This window comes from Bolinopsis microptera, chromosome 1, assembly GCF_026151205.1.
Source record: "Bolinopsis microptera isolate Bmic1 chromosome 1, MBARI_Bmic_1.0, whole genome shotgun sequence".
Classification (NCBI taxonomy): Eukaryota; Metazoa; Ctenophora; class Tentaculata; order Lobata; family Bolinopsidae; genus Bolinopsis; species Bolinopsis microptera.
The window spans coordinates 3,107,198-3,133,535 of NC_087072.1; the positions used below are offsets into that span (position 1 = coordinate 3,107,198).

A 26,338-nucleotide genomic window follows, 5' to 3' on the forward strand; every position below is an offset into this window, starting at 1 on the left:
AGAGTTTCACTTGAAATGATTGCCGGGAAATATTATCGTTTATATACTTAAATATTTGATAATGTTAACAAATCCAATTATTTAAGAGTTATTTAAGTCTACAATTGTCTTAAAAATCTATGCTCTAAAAAGTTGAAATCGGTGGAACTTGCACACATAGAGCGAGAATTTAAATGCTTCACAACGAAGTATGTTCCTGTGCTGATAACTTTAACCGGTTAAACTTCAAAACTCAAGACATCAAATCGGATAGTAAATCTGTATTATCAGACATCTAAAAACTCAGAAATACAGACCCTACAGTTATTGGATAAACGAGGAAATGTTCCTGAAATTGAAAGAAAATTGGGTCTTTGACATCTTAAAGTTAAAGCAAATACAATTATTGTTAGCTGGTTGGTTCATCTTTATACACTACAATCAACTTAAAACGTCCTCTATTCCATACATTAAAAAGTTCGAACAAATTGAACTCATCAAAAGTTGCCTGTCACGATAGTGAATAGTAAGCGCACAGAGCTGCTTTAACCAAGAATTTCTGACTCGATGATAACTGTCTTGAGATAGGTAGTGACGTAACGTCTGCTGACCACTATGATCCCGGGGTAGTCTGTTGATTTCCTTCACTATTCTCCTGGAGAGGTTGGGGTGGTGGTGTCGGAGTGGGAGTGTCTTGTACCTTCTTAGCAGGAGTCCTCCTTTTACTGGGGAAACCGAACACGGCGTCGTTGAAAGCGTCCAGTAGACTGGCTTTAAGAGTCTTTCCTGCCATCTGTTTCTTGTATGTCAGGGGAGCGGAGTGGTTCTTAACAGGGGATGGTTTGAAAGATTTAGCAGGGCTTGGTTTAGGAGGAGAGAAGACAGGTGAGGGAGGAGTTGCTTGAGTGTTAGGAGCAGGAGTAGCAGCAGGGGTAACAGGGGTGGCGGGTAGAGGACTCTCTGCTGGAGTGTTCTCCTGGTTTGTGACCGCTGGTTCGGACTCGATATACGGTTCAAACACTTCCCCGAATTTGTTTTCGTAACGTGGAGCTTGTGGGGGTGGTGGTGGCTCTTCTGTAGGAGAGAGGAGGGGTCAGTGAGGGGTCAGTGAGGGGTCAGTGAGGGGTCAGTGAGGGGTCAGTGAGGGGTCATTACCATATTAGGTATAGTAGTATAACGCTATAATAGTGAGCTAAACAAACTTAAACAGTCTTACTTCAGAGTTCAGACCCTCACACGTTTTCGCAATAAATCAATTAATCGAGCACATTCAACCCTAAATCTGACTACCGAAATATCTTCACATAACTATACCTGGCTCGGGTGCTGGGGTGTGAAAGTCGTACATCCCGCAGGTGTCCACAGGAAGGGCTGTGATGCGTGGTCGCTGGTTCCGTACAGACACTGTCATGGGGATGGGTGGTGGTGGAGGCAAGGCAGGCTCTCGGTCGCGCGGGTGCTCTCGGTCTCTGTCTTCACGGAGTGCTGGGGGAGGGGTCGGTGGTCTGTCCCACACTGAAACATATAAGGTGGTGAGAATATGTCTTATTACAATTAGCACACCAAGTAGGAGTTGGTAATTGTTATGATTGAAGTGATAATGATTATAATGACGGTGAAGGTGAAACAACGCGCCAGGACTTACTTGCTGCCTCCATTAGTTCTATCTTGGGTGTTTTGGGTGATATCTTGATGGTGATTTGTGATCCTGGTGATCGTAATGTGACTTTTAGGGGATTACTTCAGGTAATATCTCATGTAATGGCTTAAAATAATTAAAACTCCAAACTCCAAACCTGATAAATGTACACTTCTATGGTGAATACATCCGACAGTAAATATGTACGGTATCCTGAGCTGGAACTTACCAAGAGTGTTATCATAAAAATAATACTGCTTTAGTAAGTAAGATTCTAGAACCCACCATCAGAAGCGGGGGCAGGGTAGTTGCTGAGTTCGGGACCCGTACTAAACTGGGTGTGTATAGGTTCTGATCTCCTCTCTTGCTTTACCGCTACGTGATCACGTCTACTTGGCCCTTCTTCTGAAGTAGGAGGAAGTGTGAAATTACGTTTCAGGGCAATTTAAGAGTCCAATAATCTTATTCTTGATTTAGATTCCACTTTTTATTTATCGATCAGAATTAAAGGCTGTGGTAGCTGCTAACACCACTACTAAGTAAAGGTGACCAGTGTAAGTAGACTTGTATCATAACAGCATCATACTATTATAGAACGTTTACTGTAGTGTAATTACACTATTGAAGTCTGTACTGCATGTGGTGTTAATTGCACTCCTACACTCTGATACACACACCCTAATATTGAAACTACTACACCAAGTTTTAGAGTAACGTTCCATGACCTGACTTACCCTTGAGAGACATTCGAGCCTGCCTCTGAGAAGCGAAGGCTCTGGCGTCTCTGCTCGCTTTACTCGGACTAGTCACTCCCTGGGGGTTGATAGCCTCCTCCAGCATCTTCTTCACTGCCTTCTGAGGGCGACCTCGTCGGGTTGTGTACATCGGCTTCTTGTTCTCTGACTGTAGATAAGGGTGTTGATTGTGAGGTGGTTATTGAGTGGGGGTCTGTTAACAGTACAATTAGTTGGTTGGTGGTTACCTCTAACACCTGTCATAGTTACCTAGCACCTGTGACCTAAGCTTAATACTTTAATGTGTTCTAAGGACATTAATATTACAAAAAAGGACTAGTGGATACTAGAATTTTGAAACAAAAAACAGTACCTGGATCTCCAACATAGTACAGTTGTCCTCCTCCGTGATTGCTGTTGAGTGAAGTCGCTGAATGTATGGGTAGGTGTTTACTCTCGTTTGGAACATTTCTTTGAAGAATGGATCTGTCAGTGGCACCTGGCAATGGATTATAAAGTTAGATAAAGTCGTGTCGGTGTAATATTTAATCTGTATTGACAAAGGAGCTGGCTGCTGTGGTGGTAAACTCTGACATTTGGCAGCACACTCAGTTTGTCTTATAAAGACGCGCTTTATAAAGACAAAGCCTTTAAATGAAAATAATTAAAGACGGCAAGGCTTCAAAATTGGAAAATAAAAGACGCCACAACAGGACTCAAAATAGATCGGATGTAATAAAGCACATTCTACACACTGACCTTACTTCTACCAGCAAATTTAAAGACGTGTTGCGATGAATTAAAGACGGTGAACTGTGAAGCCTTTAAAATGGTAAAAATTAAAGACGCTGAAGCCTTCGCCAAAGTGAACCGTCTTTATATAACGAACTGAGTGTGGAGTGTAAAGGTTTACACGAGCAGTGTTTAAAACCACAGTTATTTACCTGAGTGTCGTACCGTCTCCCGTCCACCATGATGATATCATTAGCGGAAGCGAACGGTTTTGCGGGAGGTATGGGGTACTCTGAATTCCTGGGTATCCTTGGTCTGGCTGCTGCCATTACTTCAGGGTCGGACAGTGGTAATCTCTTCTTTTCAACCGCTTCCCTGATTAAGAGATTTAATTCAGCTCACATATAACAATGAACATCGACATATCGTTGTCTAGCTAGTGAGTAAAATATACAGTTTTCTCCGGTTATTGGCGTCAAGCATGAGTCTCTGCTTTTCATACAGCTGTAATATAGTTCAGATCAAAGTTATAGAGCAGGAACCTAAAGATAATTACGATTATACCTCAGATAGTCGCAGATGGAGTGTATCTTAGCAGACACTCTGTGCTTGTTGTTTGCCATGTGTTTCTTGTGTGAGGCAGCAGAACCAAACTTCTTGAAGCATGTCATACACTTGTAATGTCTCATATCTCCCTTCGTAATTTTCGGGGAGTAAGATCTCTTGTAGATAAAGGCGCACATTCGGCACTGATCTTTCACTGAAAATAGCGCATTTTTTTGTCAATAATTGGTGGGAATCGCTGATTATTGCATTGGACCATGAATCTAAAAACACATTCTATTAAAATCCGCCCAATTGAGTTGATAGATTTAAATAAGATTGTTGATCAAATTAGTTTCGAAAACATCTGGATTAATTGAAGATCTAAATTCTATTTGTTGTGGCATTGCGTTAGTCGTTGAAATGCGCGCTACGTACCTAGCGAGCTAGCTAAAGGCGCGCAAAATCAAATGCTGACAGGAGTACTTTTAGTACGCGGTTATAGTGAATGTTGACACTAGCATATTTTAATGCTTTTTGGTGCAAAAATTTCGCGCCCAAAATTTGTAAAGCCGGGATTTTGAGGATCACGTGTGCTGTGCACGAGCCAGTAACGAAACAGAATCAGATACAATTATGTGGCACTTGAATACAAGGAAGGTAACCTTGTTGCCGACTATCCAAAACAGGTTAAAAACAACCATGTACAATACATTATAAACTTCTAACATTCACCATAATATCGCATTAAACACTCACTTATTCCCGCAGGATCGAAAGTCGCACACTTGAGCTCCTTGTTATCCCTATCTGGTTCAGCAGTAACAATAGTCGGTTTGTGAGGTATGCTGTTGTGAACGTGTCGCACGTGATCTTGTATTCCGGTTGGAGATTTGAACATAGACCCACATTCGTAGCATACGTGATAGTGTATCTTACGTAGTGTACGCTGTCTCCAGTATATTCCTGGGAAGGAGAATTATAAAACAATTTGAATAATGGCTGTGATATTCAGAAAATTAAATATTAACTCCAAACATGTTCAAGGTTGAAATATTAATTTTCAAGCATAGGTGAAATAAACAAACACCAAACTTCAGCTCTTTATAATATAATAATATATAATATAAGTAATATAATAAGTAATATTCGTCAGAGTATAAGTAATCAGTGTAATTGAATTATCTCCACTTAGAATGAATTATTGATATTTGGATATCTACACATCCATTGCGTCAATAATTATGATGTGCTCACCATTTACGCTACATAAGCAACCGACTTATTTTTGTAGTAATATAATGGTAATTTATAAAAAATGATATGAAAGTGGCATTTTATTGAACATACCAGGACAAGATAGCTGCTGGAAATCCATAGCACTAGTGTCCATACATAGATTCCTATTGGTCCAAACTACAAGCTCATCTCCAGCATCAATTCGTCTTACAGTTAACAAATATTGAGTTCCAAAGGACTGCAAGAAAGTATTGTTAACTTGATAAACACTTATAACTTAGTTTTAATTACAGAGATAAAGTGATGCGAGGAAATGATTATCAGGTTAAATCATTAAAATCAAAATTGATTTAAGATTATTTACAGTATGTTTGTTGTTCGCATGAATTTGGGGTATTCTGTTGTTGTACATATTAATTAAGATACAAGAGTTAAAAAGCCAATAGAGTCGAGGTAAATAACTGAACAGTTGAGGGTAGACAGTAATAAGTTTAATAGTTTGTGGTAAATATTAGAACAGAAAGTAAATACCTGTAGAACAACAAGATTAACAATCTCCTTGAGTGAACTGTGTCTAACGAGCCGAGTCCAGTTACTATGAACCCTGGAACTAGTGTCAACGTAGTGATGAATCTTACTATCCACATACACCTGTAACAGGTTATATTTAGTATTCCGTGTAATACTACTCAAAAGCTATGATGTTTCAGAATATGATGATTATTGATTTACACATTTACAATGACTGCATTTAAACGCCAAACTAAACAAATATCACTATACAAAATGTACTTACAGGCCAAAGTGAGTCAGGTTTCTTGTGAGTAGCAGCGTCCTGCAGCGTCACCGTTCTGCCAACCACACATCCAATAATAACTCCCGCCCCAAAGCCCTTGCTCGGACACGCGCTGATGGTGTTGTCCTCCGCAACACGTGATTCAATACCCTCAGGTAAGTGGAACATCTGACGAATACCATGCCCACGTGGGTATATCTCGCGCAGGTAGAGCAGGGTCGGGTACAGACGACACTCAGGGTGACTGCATGGTAACGGATCACAAACTGAGGAGAGTAGGGGTTACTATAGGCGTTACTATAGTTACTATAGTTACTATAGTTACTAGCGAGTGGAATTAGAATTAATGTGACCTCGTGCCCCAGAGTATTTTGGGGCAGACGACGTCAGTCATTGAAGAAATACAAATTACAATAACGTTTTTTAGAATTATTACAGAACTGTCATTCTTAATTTCAATCATACAATTTATTCAGCGATTCATATTATATTAATGCCGTAAATATAATACGGAATGATTGAATCTGTACGGTTTTGAACAGTATATATGGTTAAAATAACAAACCCATAAAGTAAGGGTCGAGAGGTAGAAAACTCTCTTCAGGCTGAGCCGTCATTTCCTCCTGAGTAAGTCTCATCCTCTTAGTCTTGGGTTCCGGGACCCACTCCTCGATTTCCTTCCAGAACTTACTGCGTGTAACATTCTGAGGTGAAGTAACAGTCTGAGGAGGAGAATGTTACAGTGTTACGTCTCAGTGTAAAAAATAACAATTAGAATGCACTATTAAATCAAACATGTACTACTATCTTTAGGAACTTTAAGAACACCAGGCCTCTCAAAAACCTGAAGCTGATTGTCCTCGTGGTATCTGTGCCCGGGTAAGGCGAGCTGGGTCTCATCAAACTTGCTGTGTCTCCTTGACAAGTGCTCCTCCTCCATGTAAGAGCGAGGGGGAGGTTGTTGGACTGTGTGTTGTTGTTGTGGCGGGGTAGCGGCCACCACCTGCATAGGGCGCGACACGTGCTGCTTCTTGGGGACACGTGCACGGTTTACTCCCTTGTTGGATACTATAACCTGGGAACATGACATTTGTAGTTGAGTAAAAACGAGTGCATTGAGCAAGAGTTGTGTTGATTGCCATGCTGTGGAGTATTGTGTACATATTAAAATGGGTAAGTACTGGGTAAGTAGTGTGTAAGTAGTGTGTAAGTAGTGGGTAAGTACTGGGTAAGTAGTGTGTAAGTACTAGGTAAGTAGTGTGTAAGTACTGGGTAAGTAGTGTGTAAGTACTAGGTAAGTAGTGTGTAAGTACTAGGTAAGTAGTGTGTAAGTACTGGGTAAGTAGTGTGTAAGTACTAGGTAAGTAGTGTGTAAGTACTAGGTAAGTAGTGTGTAAGTACTAGGTAAGTAGTGTGTAAGTACTAGGTAAGTAGTGTGTAAGTACTAGGTAAGTAGTGTGTAAGTAGTGTGTAAGTAGTGGGTAAGTACTGGGTAAGTAGTGTGTAAGTACTAGGTAAGTAGTGTGTAAGTACTGGGTAAGTAGTGTGTAAGTACTAGGTAAGTAGTGTGTAAGTACTAGGTAAGTAGTGTGTAAGTAGTGGGTAAGTACTGGGTAAGTAGTGTGTAAGTACTAGGTAAGTAGTGTGTAAGTACTGGGTAAGTAGTGTGTAAGTACTAGGTAAGTAGTGTGTAAGTACTAGGTAAGTAGTGTGTAAGTACTGGGTAAGTAGTGTGTAAGTACTGGGTAAGTAGTGTGTAAGTACTAGGTAAGTAGTGTGTAAGTACTGGGTAAGTAGTGTGTAAGTACTAGGTAAGTAGTGTGTAAGTACTAGGTAAGTAGTGTGTAAGTACTAGGTAAGTAGTGTGTAAGTACTGGGTAAGTAGTGTGTAAGTACTAGGTAAGTAGTGTGTAAGTACTGGGTAAGTAGTGTGTAAGTACTAGGTAAGTAGTGTGTAAGTACTAGGTAAGTAGTGTGTAAGTACTAGGTAAGTAGTGTGTAAGTACTGGGTAAGTAGTGTGTAAGTACTAGGTAAGTAGTGTGTAAGTACTAGGTAAGTAGTGTGTAAGTATTATCTGGTTACCTCCATAGTGCCACCAGGGTACTCGGAGTGTTCCTCCTCAATATATTGAACACTCCGCTCCTGACCCTGCTCATCCAGTACTATTTGCATTCCTTCTCCTTCCTCTAACTCTTCTCCTGATAACACGGTCGTTAGTGCGGAACCTGCGGAATACACACGTAACACACACGTTAAAAAGCCTGATTTTATAATGGAATTTATAAAGAACAATTTCCGGATTCCGGAAGTGCGTATCATTAAAAAGTACAAGAATAAAGATGTTTGATCAGGACAGTCCTACAGACTTCTCGAAGGGTGCTAAATAATCATAGTTTCATAATTAAACATGAATAAAAAAGAGTGCAGGAAGAGAAGAACCAAGAAACTAAGTAAAGTAAAATGTGGCTAGATCTTAGCAGTATTCAGGAAGCCTGACCACTAAGGGTAGACTCTAGGGTTAGGTAAGGGTTATAGTAAGGATAATAGTGAGGGTTAATAATAGTTACGGTTAAATTATAAGTAGATCAGGGTACGAAGCGCAAATATCATCGCAAAACCTAGTTATCAAGTTCAACTCAAGCACAGTTGCTTACCATCATATCCCTCTATATGCTCCTCAATAACGTGAGCGATAACTTGGTGAGTTGGCTCAATGTAATCATCCCCGGACTCCACAATCTGGGCATTTCCTTTCTTGTACTTCCCACTTCTTCTTTTGGGTAACCTGTACAGAGCAGTTAGTAGAGTCGCTTAAATTATCCATCACCAGGTTATGAAAATTGAGCTTCAAAAAAGTGGGATCAACAAAATAAAATGTCTACACAAAATCAGAAAACTACAAACATGCAATATGCAAAGAAAAGTCCGGGAACCATAAAAACCTCATAAATTTCTTCTTAGGGCTCTGAGAAGGGCTGGTCTGTTCTCTCTCCTGATTCTCCCTCATTTGTCTCTTCTCCGCATTAGACCTCCTCCCTCTCTTCCCTCTAGGATGTACTATCTCCTCCTCTATAACATAACCTCCTGAACTCTGAGCTCCTCCGTGGTGCATTTCTTGTGGGGGTCTTTTTCTTCGACTAGCCTTTCTCTTTAACCCGTGCTTTTCTGGCATCTGATCTTCTTTCAGTCTTATCTCTATCGAGTTATCACCATACTGAATATCTACGTCATTCCTTGATCCCCCATCTTTTTGTACCACTTGATGTCCTGAATGGACCAGGATGAGTACCGAGTATGAATAATCCCTACTTTATTTGTTACAAATGTGAAGTAAAATTGCTAGTGCTTCTATGACCGACGTCTTAATCAAGCATTAAACGTTCAAAACTGAAATTTGTTTAGTCGAGTGTTATCTACTTATTTTATTGTAGTAAGAAAATGATGGTGGTATTATTGTAATCATCAGATAGTGTAACTTTTATCAAATATATTATTTGTTACTGCTAACCCTCGTTGCTGAGTAACATTTCTGGAAGCTGGTCAGATATGGCAGGGATAGAAGAATATTCATGTTCAGCTCCCTCAGGTAACTGAATTTCCTGGTCAGTGGAAAACACCACCACTCCGTTGTCAGAGTACGTGACTTTGTTACAAATTACTGACGAGCCGTCCTGAAAGCAAGTTATCAGTGAAGCTCGGCAGTCGGTATATTACATTCAAATACAAATTAGGTATCAAGAGTTCATCAATCACCATTGTTATCGTACAAGCAATTTTATTTACCTAATCTGTACTATTACATGTTACATGTAAAAAGAAGGAGAAAGAAGAAACATACCTCGTTGTAGATAACAATAGGGTGACTAGTCATGTCTTGTAGGGAACCCAGTTCACTTGAGTCCTGACTAACTATCACAATCTGACTTCCTTCTGGAACTGGAGAGGAACTTAAAGTTATTATACAAAAAAACTCATTCAACAGTTTGGATACATCACGTTATCTCGAATAAGACATCGAAACGGGAAGTCGTTAAGTTAAAAATGAGGCGAATTATTAACAAAAATCAGTAGGTCGTCTACTTTGGAACACCCTGTATCAATTAATTTAAATACGTACTGTTGATCATATGTTCTCCCCCAAGCTCTCCAGGAGTTACGATCTCCTCAACCTGGCCATCAATCTGTCCATCAGCCGTAACAAGTCTGCCATCAACTATCTGGCCCTCTATCACGTGACCCTGTATGTGTTGTTGCTGGTCCTCTCCCTGATCCGATTCCTGTTGTTCCTGCCGATGTTCCTGCCGGTGTTCCTGCCGGTGTTCCTGCCGGTGTTCTTGCCGGTGTTCTTGCCGGTGTTCCTGCCGGTGTTCCTGCCGGTGATGTTCGTGGTGGTCCTCATCCTGGACCCCCTCGTTCTCCATTTCTATAATTGAAAATTTCCGATTATAAATCATTTTTAAAGTGTGATTTAAATAACCGACTAATAAAGGAGGAGTATACAAAGTGATACAAACAATCGAATCATGTAATTTGCATTTGGCAGAGCACAAAACAAGCAATGGAAAATGTCCATTCAGAAACTTTTCAATCATGACTCATATTAAATATGCTTGGAATGTCCAATAAATTATGTAGCCTGTGTGATACCAATAATAATTGTTAACTGTCATATGAGTCACAAAACAACTAAGGAATTGCGGATTTTTACTTTAGACTAGATAATCAATTTTTGAGAATAAGTAAAACGAATTGTTAAAAAACAAAAACATACGGTTTAAAAGTATTTAAACAAAATAAACTTTAAATTTCGATTTGATTCACATGTTTTTTTAAATATAGGTTACATAAATTAAGCCACAATTTGAAACAAAAAGCACCCAGAAGGAACATCAAGGCTCACTTTATAAGAGGTTTCCATTTCTCCATAACCTTTTCTTTGTCAATAAGAGCTATCAAATTTATAACAGAGTACATCAAATCTGTATATCCAAAAATAAAGCCATGTACAATAAGACAAGCAATCGAAATTGATAATACAATGATGTAAGATGAAGATGTAACTTCGTTCCACATCAAATCGAATCTCGAATTAGAATGCTGATTGCTGCTTTTATTTGATTCTTTGTCTGATGACCTCAAAGACTGTTTCAAGATAGTCAAGCACTTTACATCGAATTTCCCTATTGAAAACTTATATCTCTGTCCGCTCACAATAAGAGAACATTGATCAGGGTTAAATGTACAAACACTCATAGGTATTTCAAGATTCTGCTGACAGAATGCTGTCTTTACCTTAATTTTTGAACTACCCTCATCAAATAAAAGATTCGTGATCCTTGGAGCAAATAGAAAAAGTACAGGATATGAACAGACACCAATAGCCAATCCCACAGCAATTCCTGGATGATGAAAATAGTCCAGATAGGGAGCACCCATGTTTGATAAGTTCAGAGCAAGATGAGGAAAGAGAAAAGCATGGGTATATTTCACTTCTTTACCTATGTAACGGGCATATTTCTCCAGCCAACCAGGTGAACTGAAGACTGCAAGATTGCTTGATTTTACAGAAGGAAGTCTTTGAGGTCGCCTCTCGTTGCAAAGTTTCGTAGTTGAACCATGAAAGAAAGAGCTAGACACGAAGGGATGCAGACTTCTTCGGCATGTGTGACATGCCAGCATGATGAAAAAACCTAAAATACTTTGGACACTTAATTAGATTGTGCCTATCCGGCACTGCCAGTCAGTGTAATTGTCAATTTTGAGAAACTGGCTGGTTACCAACAAACAATGTAAACGTTGAAAATTGCCAAAGCATAAAAATTAAGTTCTAGAACAAGAATCGGATGCAATGAAAATATAATAAACGTTTAAGAGATTTCTACATGTCACAAAGGGCACTCAAAGCAGTTAACGGAGCTGTTCACAGAATATTCTACTGACTATTCCACTGAAGAAAGTTTTCAGCACGCACAATTATAACAACCTGCAAACTTTGACAAATAATTTGTTGGTCTCTTTTACAATCAAAACATCAAGTTTCAAGAAAACCCTTTGTAATATATAAAACGGTCAACTAAAAATGACATTCCACAGATTCAATTCACAACAACTAGCGGTTCAGGCCCTCGAGCATCAAACACTCCACGACTTTTAATGATCTAGGAGTAGGAATGAAACTGTACACGGAAAATAAATAAATGCCCACTTTGGACGGTACGCATTTCAACTGTTCGAGTTTCAATTAATTGACGATGTCAATTCATGGCAGCTCGGCGCGGCACAGTAACGCATCGCGCTACAAAGTTTCAATGGTTAATGTCTAGATATACATAGTTGAATAGAAAAATGCGTCAAACAGTATATACACAATAAATTAAGTCGAGTGATGCAATTGACAAAGCACAACACAGAGGTAAAGGAAATTATCCACTGCCATGCTACCAATATTATATATGAAATATTAACAATCAGTTAATTGTTAATATCATATACACATCTAGTCAATCATAGTGGCAGGGATGAGGTTGTAAGAGACTTCTATGACAAAGGTGTCCCATATTTGTTGTCCATTCTTTTGCCTCTCATGTAACCTTGAACCTCAAAAAACGCGCACATCTGGTGCGGTGTAACAATGTTTGTGGATCAATTCAATGGATAAAAATTAATTATTTATCCAACTGCTTGTACTATATTTAAAATTATTTCCAGGCCGTAGCTCTTATCTGCTGCGATTTTGTTAACGGTGATACTTGTAAAAATATATTTTCCAAATACTCCGGAAGACCGTCGATGGTTTACCTGAGGACCCCAGGCTATTATGTTCATTAACATAATAAAGAATAAAAGATATAATAAAGATTTGGCGGAATGACAGGCTGAGCGCGGCCCAGTAATCAATGGTCAAAGAATCCAACTTAGCGCGCTTTTTGATTTGTCCATTATTGATCATTAATGAGCTAGCCCGGCGCGCGCTACTTCGTAACACTTGCCTCGACACTCGAGAAGAAAGCGGCGCGCGTTACTTCGAAGATATATTAGACGAGTAACATCTGTCTACGATCCAAACAAAAATGTTTAAACTTATAGTAATATTTGTAGGTTTATAACCTAGCAGAACGCGCGCCGAGTTGGACTCGCCGACGGAACAAATATTGGACGAGTACAACTATTTTACGAGTATCACCCGTTAAAGTTATATTGATTACACGCGTTACAGCATACATATTCCAAGCTTCGGGTTATGGCCATTCACGTAATACAATTCAGCCAATTTAATTAACGGGTGTGGGGTGGTACTCGTAAAATATTTGTTTCACCGTCGATGAGTTCAACTCGGCGTGAGTCTTGGTATAGGTTATTAACCTAGTAGTAAAACAAATTTAGTAAAACAAATTTAAATTTTGGTATTTATTAATAACAATCAAAACATATCATATCATAAAAATAAAGCCGCGCGTTGGTTGACTGCCTCAGTATGGTGAATAATTTAAGCTTGAAGGTGCCCTGCGCATTTACAGAACATTATGCGGCGATCACATGATCACGAGGACCTGTGAGCGCCAAATTTAATTTAAACTTTCTAGAAATCGTACATCACTACGAGTTACTCATGCTTTTGAATTATAGGAGTGCGGATTGTCAGGTATTTCATTCATTCATACTTAATCGGTTTAAAGCTGTATATTTAGAGCTCACTATTGTTTGAACTATGAAAGCAGAACGTAAATAATGGACAATATACCGACGACAATACCAAAGACCCGAGTGCCGCATTGACTTTTCCGGATCCGTTTTTACCGAAGGCTTATCCACCAGTTACTCATGCTGCATGTATAGTCTGATAATATTTTGTTTTATCTCTAGCAAGCATTCTGTAAGTTGGAGTGTCGTATTTATTATAAAAGAGCCAGCCAACCTCCGCATTACAATCTTTTGTATGCCAGGTTCGTTTATAAAATCTAATCATATAATAAGATTGATCCAATAGTCTAAGATGAACGGTATATCTTAGCTCATCGTTATTAAAATCCTAATGGATGAATTAATCAAGTAATGTTCCCTTCCAACACAACTAAACAACAAACAAATGCTTGCTCACCAGTGGTGACGCAATCGTAGGGGCATGCAGTTGGTTCAGATAACTCTCACCCCGACGACAGCGTCGAGAAATTATCAAATTATGCATTTGCGCCATACTGGACACATTTTATATTTAATATTTTGTGGTTTGTAGAAATTAGTGTCATCTAAAGTATAGCTTAATTGGCGAGCAAGCATCGTCCCACTCGGTGGGGACGAAAAACCAATCTAAATGCTAAAAATAAAAGTGCGAACTTTTATGCGGTCCAAAATAATTATTTTGAGATAACTGAAAATAAAATAAAATAAAATTTACAATTCACAATTTTAATTTCAGTTTTTATCAAGTTATTTTGTATACAAATTAACAAAAACTAGGATTATGAATTAAACTAGAATTATAAATTAAATAATAAGGACAGCCCCAGGGCGACCCAATTTAATATTTTAAAGTTAATAGTTAAGCACTACTTGTCATACGTTGTATGACCCGCCGCGCACGAAGTGCGCGGCTCCCCCTGTATCGTCAGGACGATAAAGTGAAACGACCGTGGGGGTCGCAACGTGATACAAAGCACTACTAGGCCGCTGTGAGCGATGAATGATTGACATCGTCAGTCAACCTAGTTGTAGGTTTATAATTTATTGACGTGTGCTCGATCCAAAGCTTGTATTGGAGTCCTAGCTGCTTTGCATGTTGCAACTTATATGATAGCATCGAATAGTCTTGATATAAATAATATGGACAATATTTCATATGAGGACATGTTCATTGAAAGTTCGACAAATCAAATCAAATCGACATTATTATTATAGCGTGTTCGACATAATTAGTACGTACGTTTTGGTACGTTTTGGTGAGTTTGGCAGGGCGTGCTCAGGACAACTGCATCGAGTGCGTCCTCCTCCAGCTCAGCATTGAGTTATCGTTTGTCGGAGTGTAGCCCGGAACCGGTGGTGTGTCTGGGTACTGTTCCATAAATCTGCTTAGACCAACTTTGAAACTGTCTAGCAATGTGATACTCCGGAGCTCCGATGGGAGCACGTTGAAGAGCTGAGCTGCTCTAACTCTAAATCTGTTGTCGTAATCTGTTCTTACCGACAACTGTGCGCTTTTGTTCATGGCTGGGATCTCTGCCTTAATACCATGCCTTTGATGAGACTTTCTCTCAACCCAGATATAGGGGTTTACAAGTTTGCAGATGATGGAACATTAAGAGTCAGAGGTGAAACCACACACCAGTGTCTTCTGAACCTACAAATGACATGCGATGCTATCTATAAATGGAGTATAACGTGGAGAATGATAATAAACTGTGATCCTGGAAAGACTGAACTAATTGGATTTGGTACCGCAGAAAACGATGCAAAGCTTCTTCCAGTGTCATTTCATCTTGGCAGCAACAAGATCCTGTTTGTCGAAAAGACCAAAGTATTAGGCTTGATAATGGATAGGAAGCTCACTTACATTGATCATGCAAAGGATATTAACAGAAAGATACTTGGCCGGTGGGCTACAATATGCAAATATACAAACCGCAACTGGGGATTCAGACAACATGTCATCGTCAGGCTAATTGAAGTTCTCATATATTCACGAATTCATTACGCTGGAACTGTCTGGATCAATAATCGAAGTATCAAAGAAGTCGAAAGTGCTTGGTATAGGACTATTAAGGCAGCTTTGGGTGCAGTGTTCAATGTAAGAATGTCCACAGCTGAAATGATATTAGGTGTGTTGCCACTAACCATATCAAACAAAGTGAACTCGGTGAAGCACCTCCTAAAACTAAATATATTTCCTGATATAGAGGATCCACTGAAAAAACTCATCGATGCCCAAACCCAATCAGGCAGTTATAGCCCACTCACTGGAAAGATAAAAGATGTATTTCAGTTTCTATTGTGGAAATCTTCGATACACCCTGAACACTTCACCAAGGAGGATCAAAACATCATAAACAACCATGACCTTGAGAAATTCTCCAGTTTATCAACAAAAGGATGCAGCTACAGTAAATTGGTTATGAAACATTACAGTGAACAGCTTTGGCAATCTTCCGTAAACAGCCAGTATCAGTTGGAAGGTTATACAGAGGCACCTACAGTGAGCACCACAAAGCTTAAGTTTCCGCCCAAAACAACAAGGCAACTTGAAACCCTATTCCTAAGTCTGTTCTACCCCAACAACATCATGAATGAATTTCTTCACCGGTTCAACAGCAGCAAATTTGATTCTCCACTGTGTGAATGTGGACGAGGGGAGCAAAACTCACTTCACCTGCTTATCTTCTGTCATGATATAAAACTAAATAAAAGGAACAGCATGAGTGAGCTTCTCAAAAGACACCCATTCCACAACATCTTTAACCAGGGCTATGGTGGAAATTCAATGTTAATATCATGGAGCAGACTTCGTGAGTTCTTTGATTTAGCGGTTGAAATAACAAGGGATGCAGAAGAATTCCTTCGAACAGAGATAAAACTGTAAACAGTGTGTCATATTCCAACTACTACACCATCCCTATGATTAGTGAGCCGGGTTCAATGTTAGACCGGACGAAGCATATGTATCGTGAACCGGGTTAATCAAGACCGGACGAAAAAATGGTTACATCTCAACAACGGATAATACTACAGAGGTGCCATTACAGTTAAATTCTGTTACCTGAACTCTAATAAACAGTTTTGATATTATAGCATATACTATAATATTATGAAAGATATTTTACGACAAATAGAGGTTGTTTACTCATTTATACACCAAAGGTTGGTGTTATTTTAACTAATTTATTATTGTTAATAAAGTTTATATATTGAGAATTTTATACAGTAGTCTATAGACCAATTAAATTATTTTACTGGTCACGTGTATGGTTAAGAGTTTTATGACATTGAATGAATCTATTTATTACGAGTATTAAGGACTGCTAGTATATTTTATTTATTTGTTTTCACTTCTGCACGTTTAGGCAGTTGCTCTTGTGGCCAGAGTTTTAGAGTTATATATATATATATGATGAGACTTGAACTCGAAGCCCGTATCGTTCGGAGCATGTTCATTAAGAATTTTCCATACATGAATAATAGAATAACGCTCTCTCCGCCTCTGGAGGGACATCAACTTAAGCTTCTTCAGCCTGTCCCAGTACTGGAGATCACGGCAGCCAGATATCTTTCTAGTAAAGGATCTCTGTACAGTCTCCAGCTTTTGTATCTCTGTGACTTTTGTAGGGTTCCAGACTGGACAGCAGTACTCTAGCTTGGAGCGAACCATGCTTTTGTATAAAGTCAGCATGACTACTTGTGACCGGTCTCTAAAGGCACTCAATGTCCAAGCCGCCATTTTTCTAGCTCCTTGAACTGTCTTCTCAATGTGAGGACCCCATGACCTACTGCTGCTAACATACACTCCAAGGTCTCTGACAGTTTCCTGTGATGATATTGCGTGTCCTTTTGGTGTAGTATACTCAACAGTCTCTGGGTAGAACGGGAGCTCTCTTAGAGCGTTTGATCCATTCAGGGGGTAGTTTACAACCTCAAACTTCTGTTCGTGTAGCTCCATGTTGTTAACACGTGACCACTCGATGACTATGTTGAGATCATCTTGCAGTAACTCCACACTACTCATTCCTCGGATAGCCCCAATCAGCTTTGTGTCGTCTGCAAAGCTGAATCCGTTACTATAGCTAATGCTGTTCAACAGATCGTTGATGTACAGGATAAATAGGATCGGTCCTAGGACTGTCCCTTGTGGCACCCCACTTGCCACTGGCTGGAAGGATGATTTGCGACCTTCAACAACGACTGTTTGTTTTCTGTTTAGCAAAAACTCTTTGATCCACCTTAAAACCTGACCACCAATTCCGTATCGACCAAGCTTGGCTAGCAGCACTGCATGGTCGACCTTGTCAAAAGCTTTGGCAAAGTCGAGGTAAATCACATCAACTTCTTCATCATTGTTGAGTGATTTGTAGATCTGTTCGATGTGACTGAGAAGCTGCGTCATGCAACTCCTCTTTTTTCTGAACCCATGCTGGTTCGTATTGATCATCATGTTCTCTTACAAATGACGAACCAGGTTTTTTCTGATTACACGCTCAAATGTCTTTATGATGTGCGAGGTTAAAGACACTGGTCTATAGTTTGCTGGGTCCGTTCTGTCCCCCTTCTTATAGATAGGGGTGATATATTGGGTCTTTAATTCCGCTGGTATATACCCACTGCTGAACGATTCCTGCCAGAGGAGTGTAAGGGGGTCTGCAAGTTGTTCTTTGCAGGCTGTGAGTATCCTAGCAGGAATCTCTCCGTCAGGTGCGGCCGAATAGGGATCCAGTTCTCCTAATGCTTCAATGATATCTTTTCTTGTGAAGCTTAGCTCGTTGAATCCGGAATCCAGTCCCTGAGGTAATCCTTGACTCTTCATACATTCATCAATATCGGCACTCATAGGGTTACTAAATACCTTCTGGTACTGCTTCTGAAGTAACTCTGCCTTGATACTGGGGTCGTCCACTAATACCCCAGTCTCATCTCTCAACACCGGGATCGTAGATCTGGTCTTCTGGAGACGCTTGGCATACGAAAAGAAGTATTTGGGGTTCTTCTTTATTGCATCGACTGCCCGGAGTTCTTCTTTGTTCAGTTTCTCAAGGGTCCCTTCCTGTATGAAGTAACACAGCAGTGAAACCTCCGTTTTCAGTTTAGGGATTAAACTCGAGCTAGGATTCATTTCCTGTAATGCACGTATCCTAGCATTCATCTTCCTTCGTCTTCTTTTCATGACATAAACGAGCTTATTCCCTCTTCTCTTTCTTGAGGTAATCTCCGCTGCACTTTCTTTCTTTGGGGAGAACTCCAAGGTTATCTAGAGCACTGTTAGCTTGAACACTTCCAGAAAAGCGTAGTTTCATTTTGACATATTAACCTTTGTCTTTGTTACTACAGCTGCCAAATTAGTATCCCTTGGTCTAAAATGTTGTAGATTATGTCAACATTTTCAAATTTCAGCTTTCCACGATAAAAAATTCACTGTTTTTACTGGATTTTTCTTGAATGACCACCTAGCAAGGTCAATGTATGGCACAAGACACGATTGATACTGAAAGTTCTATTCCCAAAGAAAGCTCTGATAAACGAAAAATCATCAGAATAAAAGAAGAGATTTTGCAAGACTTTAGAAGAGAAGCTTTTCTGCTGTCTCCTTGACCGAAATTTTACAATTTTGACTGAATTTGTGACCAGTGACCAATCAGCGAGGTCGGTGAGAGTGACACAAGTCTTCATCAAGGTACTGGAACCTGTATAACCTGTAAAAACTTTGATGGAATGTAAATTTTGAAAATGTCCTACCGGTGGGACATTTTAATATTTCAGCTTTTCACGACCCAAATTTCACTGTTCTGACCGAATTTTTCTTGTATGACCACCTAGCAAGGTAAGTGAGGATGGCACAAGGCACAATTGAGGTACTGAAAGTTCTATTTCCAATGAAAGCTTTTAAAAACGGAAAATCATCAGAATATAAGAAGAGATTTTGCAAGACTTTTGAAGAGATGCTTTTCTGCCATCTCCTTGACCGAAATTTGACTGAATTTTTGACCATGGACCAATCAGTGAGGTCGGTGAGAGTGACAGAAGTCGCCATCAACGTACTGGAACCTGTATATCTGGTAAAAACTTTGATGGAATGAAAATTCTGAAAATGTCCTACCGGTAGGATATTTTCAGATATCAGCTTTGCTCGACCACAATTTCACTGTTTGACTGAATTGTTCTTCAATAACCAATTTGTGAGTTTACTCTGGATGGTACAAGACACGAATGAGGTACTGAAAGCTAGATTATGAAAGAGAACTTTGATAATCAGAAAATCGACAGAAATCAGAAGGAGATTTTTTAACAGAAGCTTTTCCGCTGTTTGTTAGCCAGAAATTTCACACTTTTGGCAGAACTTTTGACCACTGACCAATCAGTGAGGTCAGTTTGAGTGACGCAAGTCACAATTGAGGTGATGGGAGCAGTGTGATTCCGTCAAAAAAATGAAATTTTGGTTCAGGAAAGTTTATATTTACATACATTTTGGTTATTTCCCATTTAAAAAAGCTTTTTCTGGAACTTGAACTTTTAATTGAATGGTTGATCCTTTAAGGATGCCAAGATTTCAGCAAGTAAGTGAAGGTCACGTGAGCACAGCTACTGAAATTCTCTGGAATGTTGGTCAGGACGTGTATGCCCCAATAAAGCCAGTTCCCTTGTGTCCTGTTTGCTCAGGTCTTGCTTCTGTAATCAAAACGTAAGTGACTGCAGTTTAAAGATTATCCTTTGTCCAATCTCTGATTTAACTTGTTAGTGCTTGATATAAAAATGTAGTATACTGTGACTTAATTTAGATTAAAGAAGCGGGAGCTGAGCGATGTGGAAGAAATAATGGATGCTAGAGAAGCTGCTGGTACTTGCTTAGTAATGAGGTAAGATATCTAGTTACAATAACAGAGGTAACCGTTAACCTGGTAACAGTTACCTTAGTAACGGTTAACACCTAAGACAGCGAAATAAGGGTGGATACAGATCACTAATTCCTTTCAAGGACATTACCGATTGCTATGATCTGGGGGTGGTTAAACCTTGATTCCTGTATTAATGACGAAAGTTACTTTTGGGTTCAATGTGCATACTGCATAATAGGGCTCAGAGTGTTAGACGAGTGCATCAAGGTTTCTAAATATTCAGATTGGTCAAAAATGTTGGGTTTATTTTTATTTCATGGCTTTTAGTGAAATGTGATCACTTTATTTGAATATGATCGCAATGTCGAATGTCGATATAAAGAAAGTATGCGAAAGTTGCGAACCTTACTGTATTATTATTATATATAACTTTATAACTATTAAATTTTTAAATTGTGTAAATGGTGTGTTGCCTTGGTAACAGTAACTCAAAAGTGACTCGACCGCTAGAAAGTTAAATTTGATACTGCCAAATCTTTTGTTAAAGCCGTGCGAGAGTTCTATGACATATTTTCCTCACCCTCTTAGTCGAGTTTATTCGCGAGAATACAGATTATAAAATACACGTTTTTAAAACTTTAGAGGTTCTTCAAGACTTTGACTTTTAAATAAAACTAATGAAAACACACAAAGTATTCCTAATATGTATTATCGGGGGATATTTGTTGCTACAGTCAACAAAAACATTTATCCGCAGTGAGATTCTAAAGCAGCTGATAGACATGATGGCAAACGTAGAGGAGATTATCGAGCGTGAGAATAGGACTAAGCTTTTTGAGGTTTGTCTTCTACTCTATGCATTATGCACTAAACAGTTTTCTTATTGTTTTGTTTTCGTTATCTTAAAATAAAGTCAGTAGAAGATAACTGAATAAAACTGTTTGTCCAGTCCGTCTATTTCAAGACAGTGAGTATAGTTTCTCAAGGAGACTGAATTCTAAAAACCGGCCTCGCTCTTTTCATAATTTAATTACTTATATTACTTATATTAATTCATTACTTAAATTACTCGATGTCTGAAATTTAGACAGATTGCTAGAATACTGGGAGCTATTGATCAATTTCATATGTTTTATTTATTACGCTTCTCTTTTGTCTTTAGTGCACTAACTTTGTATAATTTGTATACTATTACATTTGAAATTAACTGTAGTTACTAGTAAACTACCGAGCTCTGTCTTCGGTAGATCTCCTCGATATTTAGCGGCGAAACTGCCGTTAGATAGGTAGGTAGTTTACATTTTTATCGTTATTTCATGCTCTTAGTTTTAGTCTCATCGAGCACTTTGCAGAAAACTAATCAATAATTAGTACATAATTAGTAATATTAATCAGTACATTACTAATGATAAAGTACATTAGTACTAATAATATTTCAAATAAAATACATTCTTTACCCCAGATTGACTTGTGTATTGGGTCACTACAAAGTCTAGCTACAGCATCTCAAAAGAAGATGGAAACATTAGTTGAACGACTTGAGCTCTTTTCTCCTGATCACTCCCAGCTGAAGGTTAAAACTCGTTATTTTGTGGTATATCATGTCAAAATATTAAGATGCAGAGTTTGAGTAAGGTCTATGGAAGTCTGGGTAATATCCAAGATGCCCGAACAGTTAGGCTAGACAACGTTTTAGGTAATGTTCAGGAGTACAGTAAGGTTAAAGGTTAAAGACTACCTAAAGTCTACCCCAACTTTAACCCTTACTCTAACCCTAACAAGTTGTCGACCCTTAGTGCCAGGCTTCATAGATACTACCGACCTCTGTTACACAGCACACACTGTTACACAGCACACACTGTTACACAGCACACACTGTTACACAGCACACACTGTTACACAGCACACACTGTTACACAGCACACACTGTTACACAGCACACACTGTTACACAGCACACACTGTCTTGTTTGCTCTTGTACCAGTTTACTCTTCCAGGAGTTATACACAGCAAAGTAATCACCGTATTGCATGACAACCTTCGCCTGTTCTTATTTACATTTAATAAAGACAGTTCGTTGTGTATTGTGTGACACGCCATATTTTGTGACATGTAGTATTTTGCACCTGCACCCTCACACCGTTGACTCGACTCCATCACCAATTCAATTATACCTTTTTCGTTACCATGGTTATGTAGAAAATTTAAGCCCGCATGCTCCCTTTATTCGCGAATTTCATTATGATCGGTGGCAAATAGGGTGTCGCTGATGACGACTGGTCACCTGATATCCATTTACCGCTCATATTGAAATGCTTTACCTCAGATGACACACTTGTAAAGTTCGGAGATTTTTTATTAGCAGTAAGGCAGTTTTATATCATAAATATCATGCTGCAATTGTGTTACCGCGGTTGCACATGGTGCAATTAATACATAAGCTGGCCCAACATGTCACTTTTTGCAGCGCATACAAAATAGTTTGGAGGGCGCGCAAACATAATATATTAAAAAGGTAGATATCGTGAAAGTAATTAAATGCGCGTTGCGCGTCTTATCACTGAAAAGTCTTTATTTCTGAATTCGCTGACAACGTGCTAGAGTTCTTATTTACTATTTAGTGTTGATTTAACTTCACACTTTTTATTCGTTTAGAGTAATTGGGGAGAGTTCACAACTTGGCTGTGTGGTATACTTCTATCTCTCTACTGCATTCAGCGACCAAAGATATGGAACAAGCTGGCAAAATCAGATACTTCTTTCAACATCAAAAGTAAGTTTAAATCATTACTTTTAAAAATCTCCTCCTCCCATTTGCCTCTCTTGGAGGGAAGTTTAATTTTTATCATATTTTAAGTCGAGCCACGTAGATTTTCAAAGATGTTAGCAGCAATTTGACCTTCAATTTCTTCCCACAAGGTTTGATGATGAGCCCGAACAAATCGGAAAGGGTTGGATTGGACAAGAGTGTTAGTTTTGTAGAAGACACCAAAGAGGCCCAGAAGAGTGCATTCAAACTAGTCAGTGCAATTTTTAACTTAGCCATGTTGACTTATCTTATTATACAACATTTAGTCAAAATAGTCAAAATTCTATCCTGTCGAACATTTTTAGATAAATAATATTCACTAAAAGATAAATGTATCCTATTTCAGGTGACAACGACACTGGTAGAAGAAATGTTGACATTCTCGGAGCACTTGAACAAAGTCCAGAAACAACTGAACACGATCTCAGCTCTTCTGAAACAGTGTGGAGTCACACATTTCCCAAAGCCTCTCCCTTATTAGAACCAGCCACTATTTCAACGTTATCCGTTTGAATAGGTAATGAAACTTTGCAGGCTTGACAAGCAACAGAGTTGCAATAATGCAGATAGTGGGTGCTGTTTTATAGCCACTACTGAGTAACCAGCTGCCTTCGGCTGAAGACAAATAATTTTGCAGATTGACGTACTTTGCAACTCGAAATACCCTTTATTTTTTAAACATTTTTAGCGAACTGATTTTAAACAGATATATTTGAGAACATTTGAGAATTTAATGTTAAAGATAGCCGTTCCACACTGATAAAGAAGCTTCTGAAATAATTTAGTTGTCTATATTTCTGAATTATAATTCATATTAATTAATACTTGTATTTATTGAAGAAAAATGGGGTGTTATTTGTTAGTCTATGTTCGATCAGATAATACAGGGTGGCTCAGAATTAACTGCTATCACGGAACTATCGAATGGCTCACGTTATCCTAATCAGAATTGTAGAAAGAGAAGTCAGATAATCGAGATATGGGTCCCAGAAAGTCGAATCAATCTCAATTACGTGGGTCACCTTGTAGTACTATTATAGTGATCCAATATCTCATTGTAACAAACGGCCCTGCGAATAAGAAATGATCCCCTGTCTAACTGGCTGTCACCTCTTATCCCCTGAGTATTAAAACAAAAAAGCTGCTGAATTTCAACTTCTAATTTTGTATACTGGTCTGGGTTCGGCAGATTGTGCCAAAGGAATCGGATTAAAAACGTGCCTGATCCCGAATTTACAGTCGGCAACTAATTCTTCCAACCTATGGCAACGTGACAATATTGATTGTTGAATTAATCCATCTTCATTGTGTAAAGATCTTCCGCTAGAAATTGGTATGAAGTTTGGCGATTTGACTAATAAAGAAATGCGTTATCACAAAAATGGGTTTATCACAAAGGATGGCTCCCGTCGCTTCTGAGTGTCCATTGCAATTGTGATAAATATTAAGTATTCACAATCAGTGTTGATGAACGCGGAAAAAAGTTCATAAATTTGTGATACCCTTTTATTTTCTAGCCCAACTAGCCCCAAGGCCCCATATAAGTTGGCCTTTAAATTTGCTGGCGCCATGGGCACTGTATAATTTGTCCCTCTATTTTAGCTGCTCGTTGAAAATTTAGTCACCAAAACTTACGTTACGATATTAGGCTTACGTTTTACTTTTGAGATGAATTCCAATAAAGTTGAAGTGGTTAATTTTGCCAACTTAACAAATTCAAAGCCCAGTAAGAACTAGTGAGATGTTGGAAGTGAACCGTGACGGAGTACTAGAAGTGCAAGTGTAAGTGTGTATAAGAAAATGGAAACTTGAAAAGACAGCGCCCTCCTCCAGCTGATCAAGCACACAAATTAGATGTTCTTTGTAAAAAGTGATATCTCCGGAGCTCAGTGGCACGACCTGTAAACTGGGAGACATCAAACGCGGGGCCCGCTCGCGAGGGGTAGCACTTCCTGACTGATTGCAGTGTAACTAGTATGATTTGTGTGATCGTACTGCCCCAATGTTTCCTGATGGCCCCCACATTTGTTCCCAGTTCCGATATTTACACTTGTTGATTAAAAAGGGCCTGAATACTAGTTACAGGTGTGTTCAAGACAGGAACTTCAGCCACACTGCCTGACCCACTTAGAGTTACAAACAAAGATAAGGGGGGTCCAATGGGAAACTCGCACCGCCTGTCACGAAACAGCACATGACTTGTTTCCCACAACCTCCTATTTGAAATCATACCCAGTGCCTGTATTGCTAATTCGGGAACTTAACTAGAATTTTTACTGTAGCTTGTCACCGAGGGGTACGGGTCGTTCGAAATATATGATATTTAATGGAGCTATTTGTACAAGCGGTTACAGACCTCTACTGTAAGTATCAATCAGCTTGCTATTTGAATTACTAGACCTAAAATTAGGGTATTTAGTTTAATCTCCTCGTCCTCGTGCGTGATCGGGTTGATGATTTTCACAGCTATATTCGCGATTAGGTGGTGTCCTGTAGCCCTGGAATCAAGCATGAATTTCGAAATTTCATCACTTAATCTTAGTTTTTGTGGTCTTGATGAAGACTCTAAATATTTTAGTCATAACTTCAATACCTTTGACTAGTGACTACCCAGCTCTGAATAGACTGAGCAGGTTAACTTTATTTCATACAAATTTAATATTAAGGCACTAGGCAGACGCTATATCTCCGTAAACAATTGCATTCAATTGTAAGAGTACGAAATTGTTACCTGAAAGACGAACATGCTAGTCGCTAGATTCTACACAAAGTCAGCGTACCTTAAAGTTGAACGGGGAATCTTTGAAAATCCTTTTCGAAACGAAAGGCAATAATGATTTTTGATTTTGCTATTCATTTCGAAAAGTAATCCAATTGCTTTACATATCCGCTTATAGTTATTCGAAACTTAAACAAGATTATATGAAGTCTGAAACTGAAAGAAGTTTTTATAATGCACGCGACTTGGAGATTTCCTTTTTATCGTGAATGTACTTACTTACACGATTTTAACACCATTTACTTGATAGACAAGTGACATGAAATTTGATTTTATTTCCACAAAATGCAGTCCAATTAAACTATGGCAACCCTGAATTTGTATTCAGTTTCTTAAGTCCGCTTGATAGAAATCCTGCAAAATCCTGCACACCAATACCATATATGACAGCTTTGTTAAACTTATTTAGCTTTGTTAAACTTATTTAGCTAAAGAGCGGTTTTGCGAGAACGGAAAGAATTAAGAACAAAAATTAAAATATGATACTAAGTCCCGCATACAAAGTATGCGACAAATTTTATTATTCCAAAAAAGTAAAATTTGTCTTACCCTTGGAAAT

General features: G+C 38.8%; 2 protein-coding genes across 9 annotated transcripts; one reads left to right on the forward strand and one right to left on the reverse strand.

Moving 5' to 3' along the window:
- Window positions 1-5: 5 nt before the first annotated feature.
- On the reverse strand, window positions 6-10,088 carry LOC134816268 (uncharacterized). Of its 8 annotated transcripts, none has more exons than XM_063825055.1 (20): window positions 9,781-10,088; window positions 9,502-9,599; window positions 9,172-9,334; window positions 8,606-8,930; window positions 8,318-8,448; window positions 7,746-7,861; window positions 6,507-6,737; window positions 6,228-6,366; window positions 5,663-5,928; window positions 5,398-5,517; window positions 4,978-5,104; window positions 4,387-4,593; window positions 3,649-3,844; window positions 3,297-3,459; window positions 2,726-2,851; window positions 2,353-2,521; window positions 1,904-2,023; window positions 1,625-1,687; window positions 1,294-1,494; window positions 6-1,053 (listed from the first exon to the last, which is right to left on the reverse strand). In XM_063825055.1, exons 1-20 carry the CDS (start codon window positions 10,082-10,084, stop codon window positions 593-595), a joined length of 3,726 nt encoding a protein of 1,241 aa, XP_063681125.1. In that variant the 5' UTR covers window positions 10,085-10,088; the 3' UTR covers window positions 6-592. The 8 variants fall into 8 exon arrangements, with proteins under 8 accessions (XP_063681125.1, XP_063681117.1, XP_063681108.1 ...); XM_063825047.1 differs by having other exon boundaries at window positions 6,228-6,384; XM_063825038.1 differs by having other exon boundaries at window positions 7,746-7,888.
- An 8,663-nt stretch (window positions 10,089-18,751) lies between these two features.
- On the forward strand, window positions 18,752-23,836 carry LOC134825942 (uncharacterized). The gene is made up of 8 exons (XM_063838147.1): window positions 18,752-19,032; window positions 19,894-20,037; window positions 20,135-20,212; window positions 20,949-21,030; window positions 21,654-21,764; window positions 22,847-22,964; window positions 23,111-23,211; window positions 23,347-23,836. Exons 2-8 carry the CDS (start codon window positions 19,895-19,897, stop codon window positions 23,479-23,481), a joined length of 768 nt encoding a protein of 255 aa, XP_063694217.1. The 5' UTR covers window positions 18,752-19,032; window position 19,894; the 3' UTR covers window positions 23,482-23,836.
- Window positions 23,837-26,338: the final 2,502 nt, after the last annotated feature.

What these genes read in the sequence shown, in the direction of transcription:
- LOC134825942 (XM_063838147.1), top strand. Translation starts at nt 19,895, where the DNA reads ATGCCAAGATTTCAGCAAGTAAGTGAAGGTCACGTGAGCACAGCTACT. An exon ending in CTTGCTTCTGTAATCAAAAC is followed by an intron (nt 20,038 to 20,134) that starts GTAAGTGACTGC and finishes GACTTAATTTAG; the next exon opens with ATTAAAGAAGCGGGAGCTGA. An exon ending in ATAGGACTAAGCTTTTTGAG is followed by an intron (nt 21,031 to 21,653) that starts GTTTGTCTTCTA and finishes TCTTTACCCCAG; the next exon opens with ATTGACTTGTGTATTGGGTC.
- LOC134816268 (XM_063825030.1), bottom strand. Translation starts at nt 10,084, where the DNA reads ATGGAGAACGAGGGGGTCCAGGATGAGGACCACCACGAACATCACCGG. An exon ending in TCTCGACCCTTACTTTATGG is followed by an intron (nt 5,929 to 6,227) that starts GTTTGTTATTTT and finishes TACTCTCCTCAG; the next exon opens with TTTGTGATCCGTTACCATGC. An exon ending in AACCTGACTCACTTTGGCCT is followed by an intron (nt 5,518 to 5,662) that starts GTAAGTACATTT and finishes AACCTGTTACAG; the next exon opens with GTGTATGTGGATAGTAAGAT.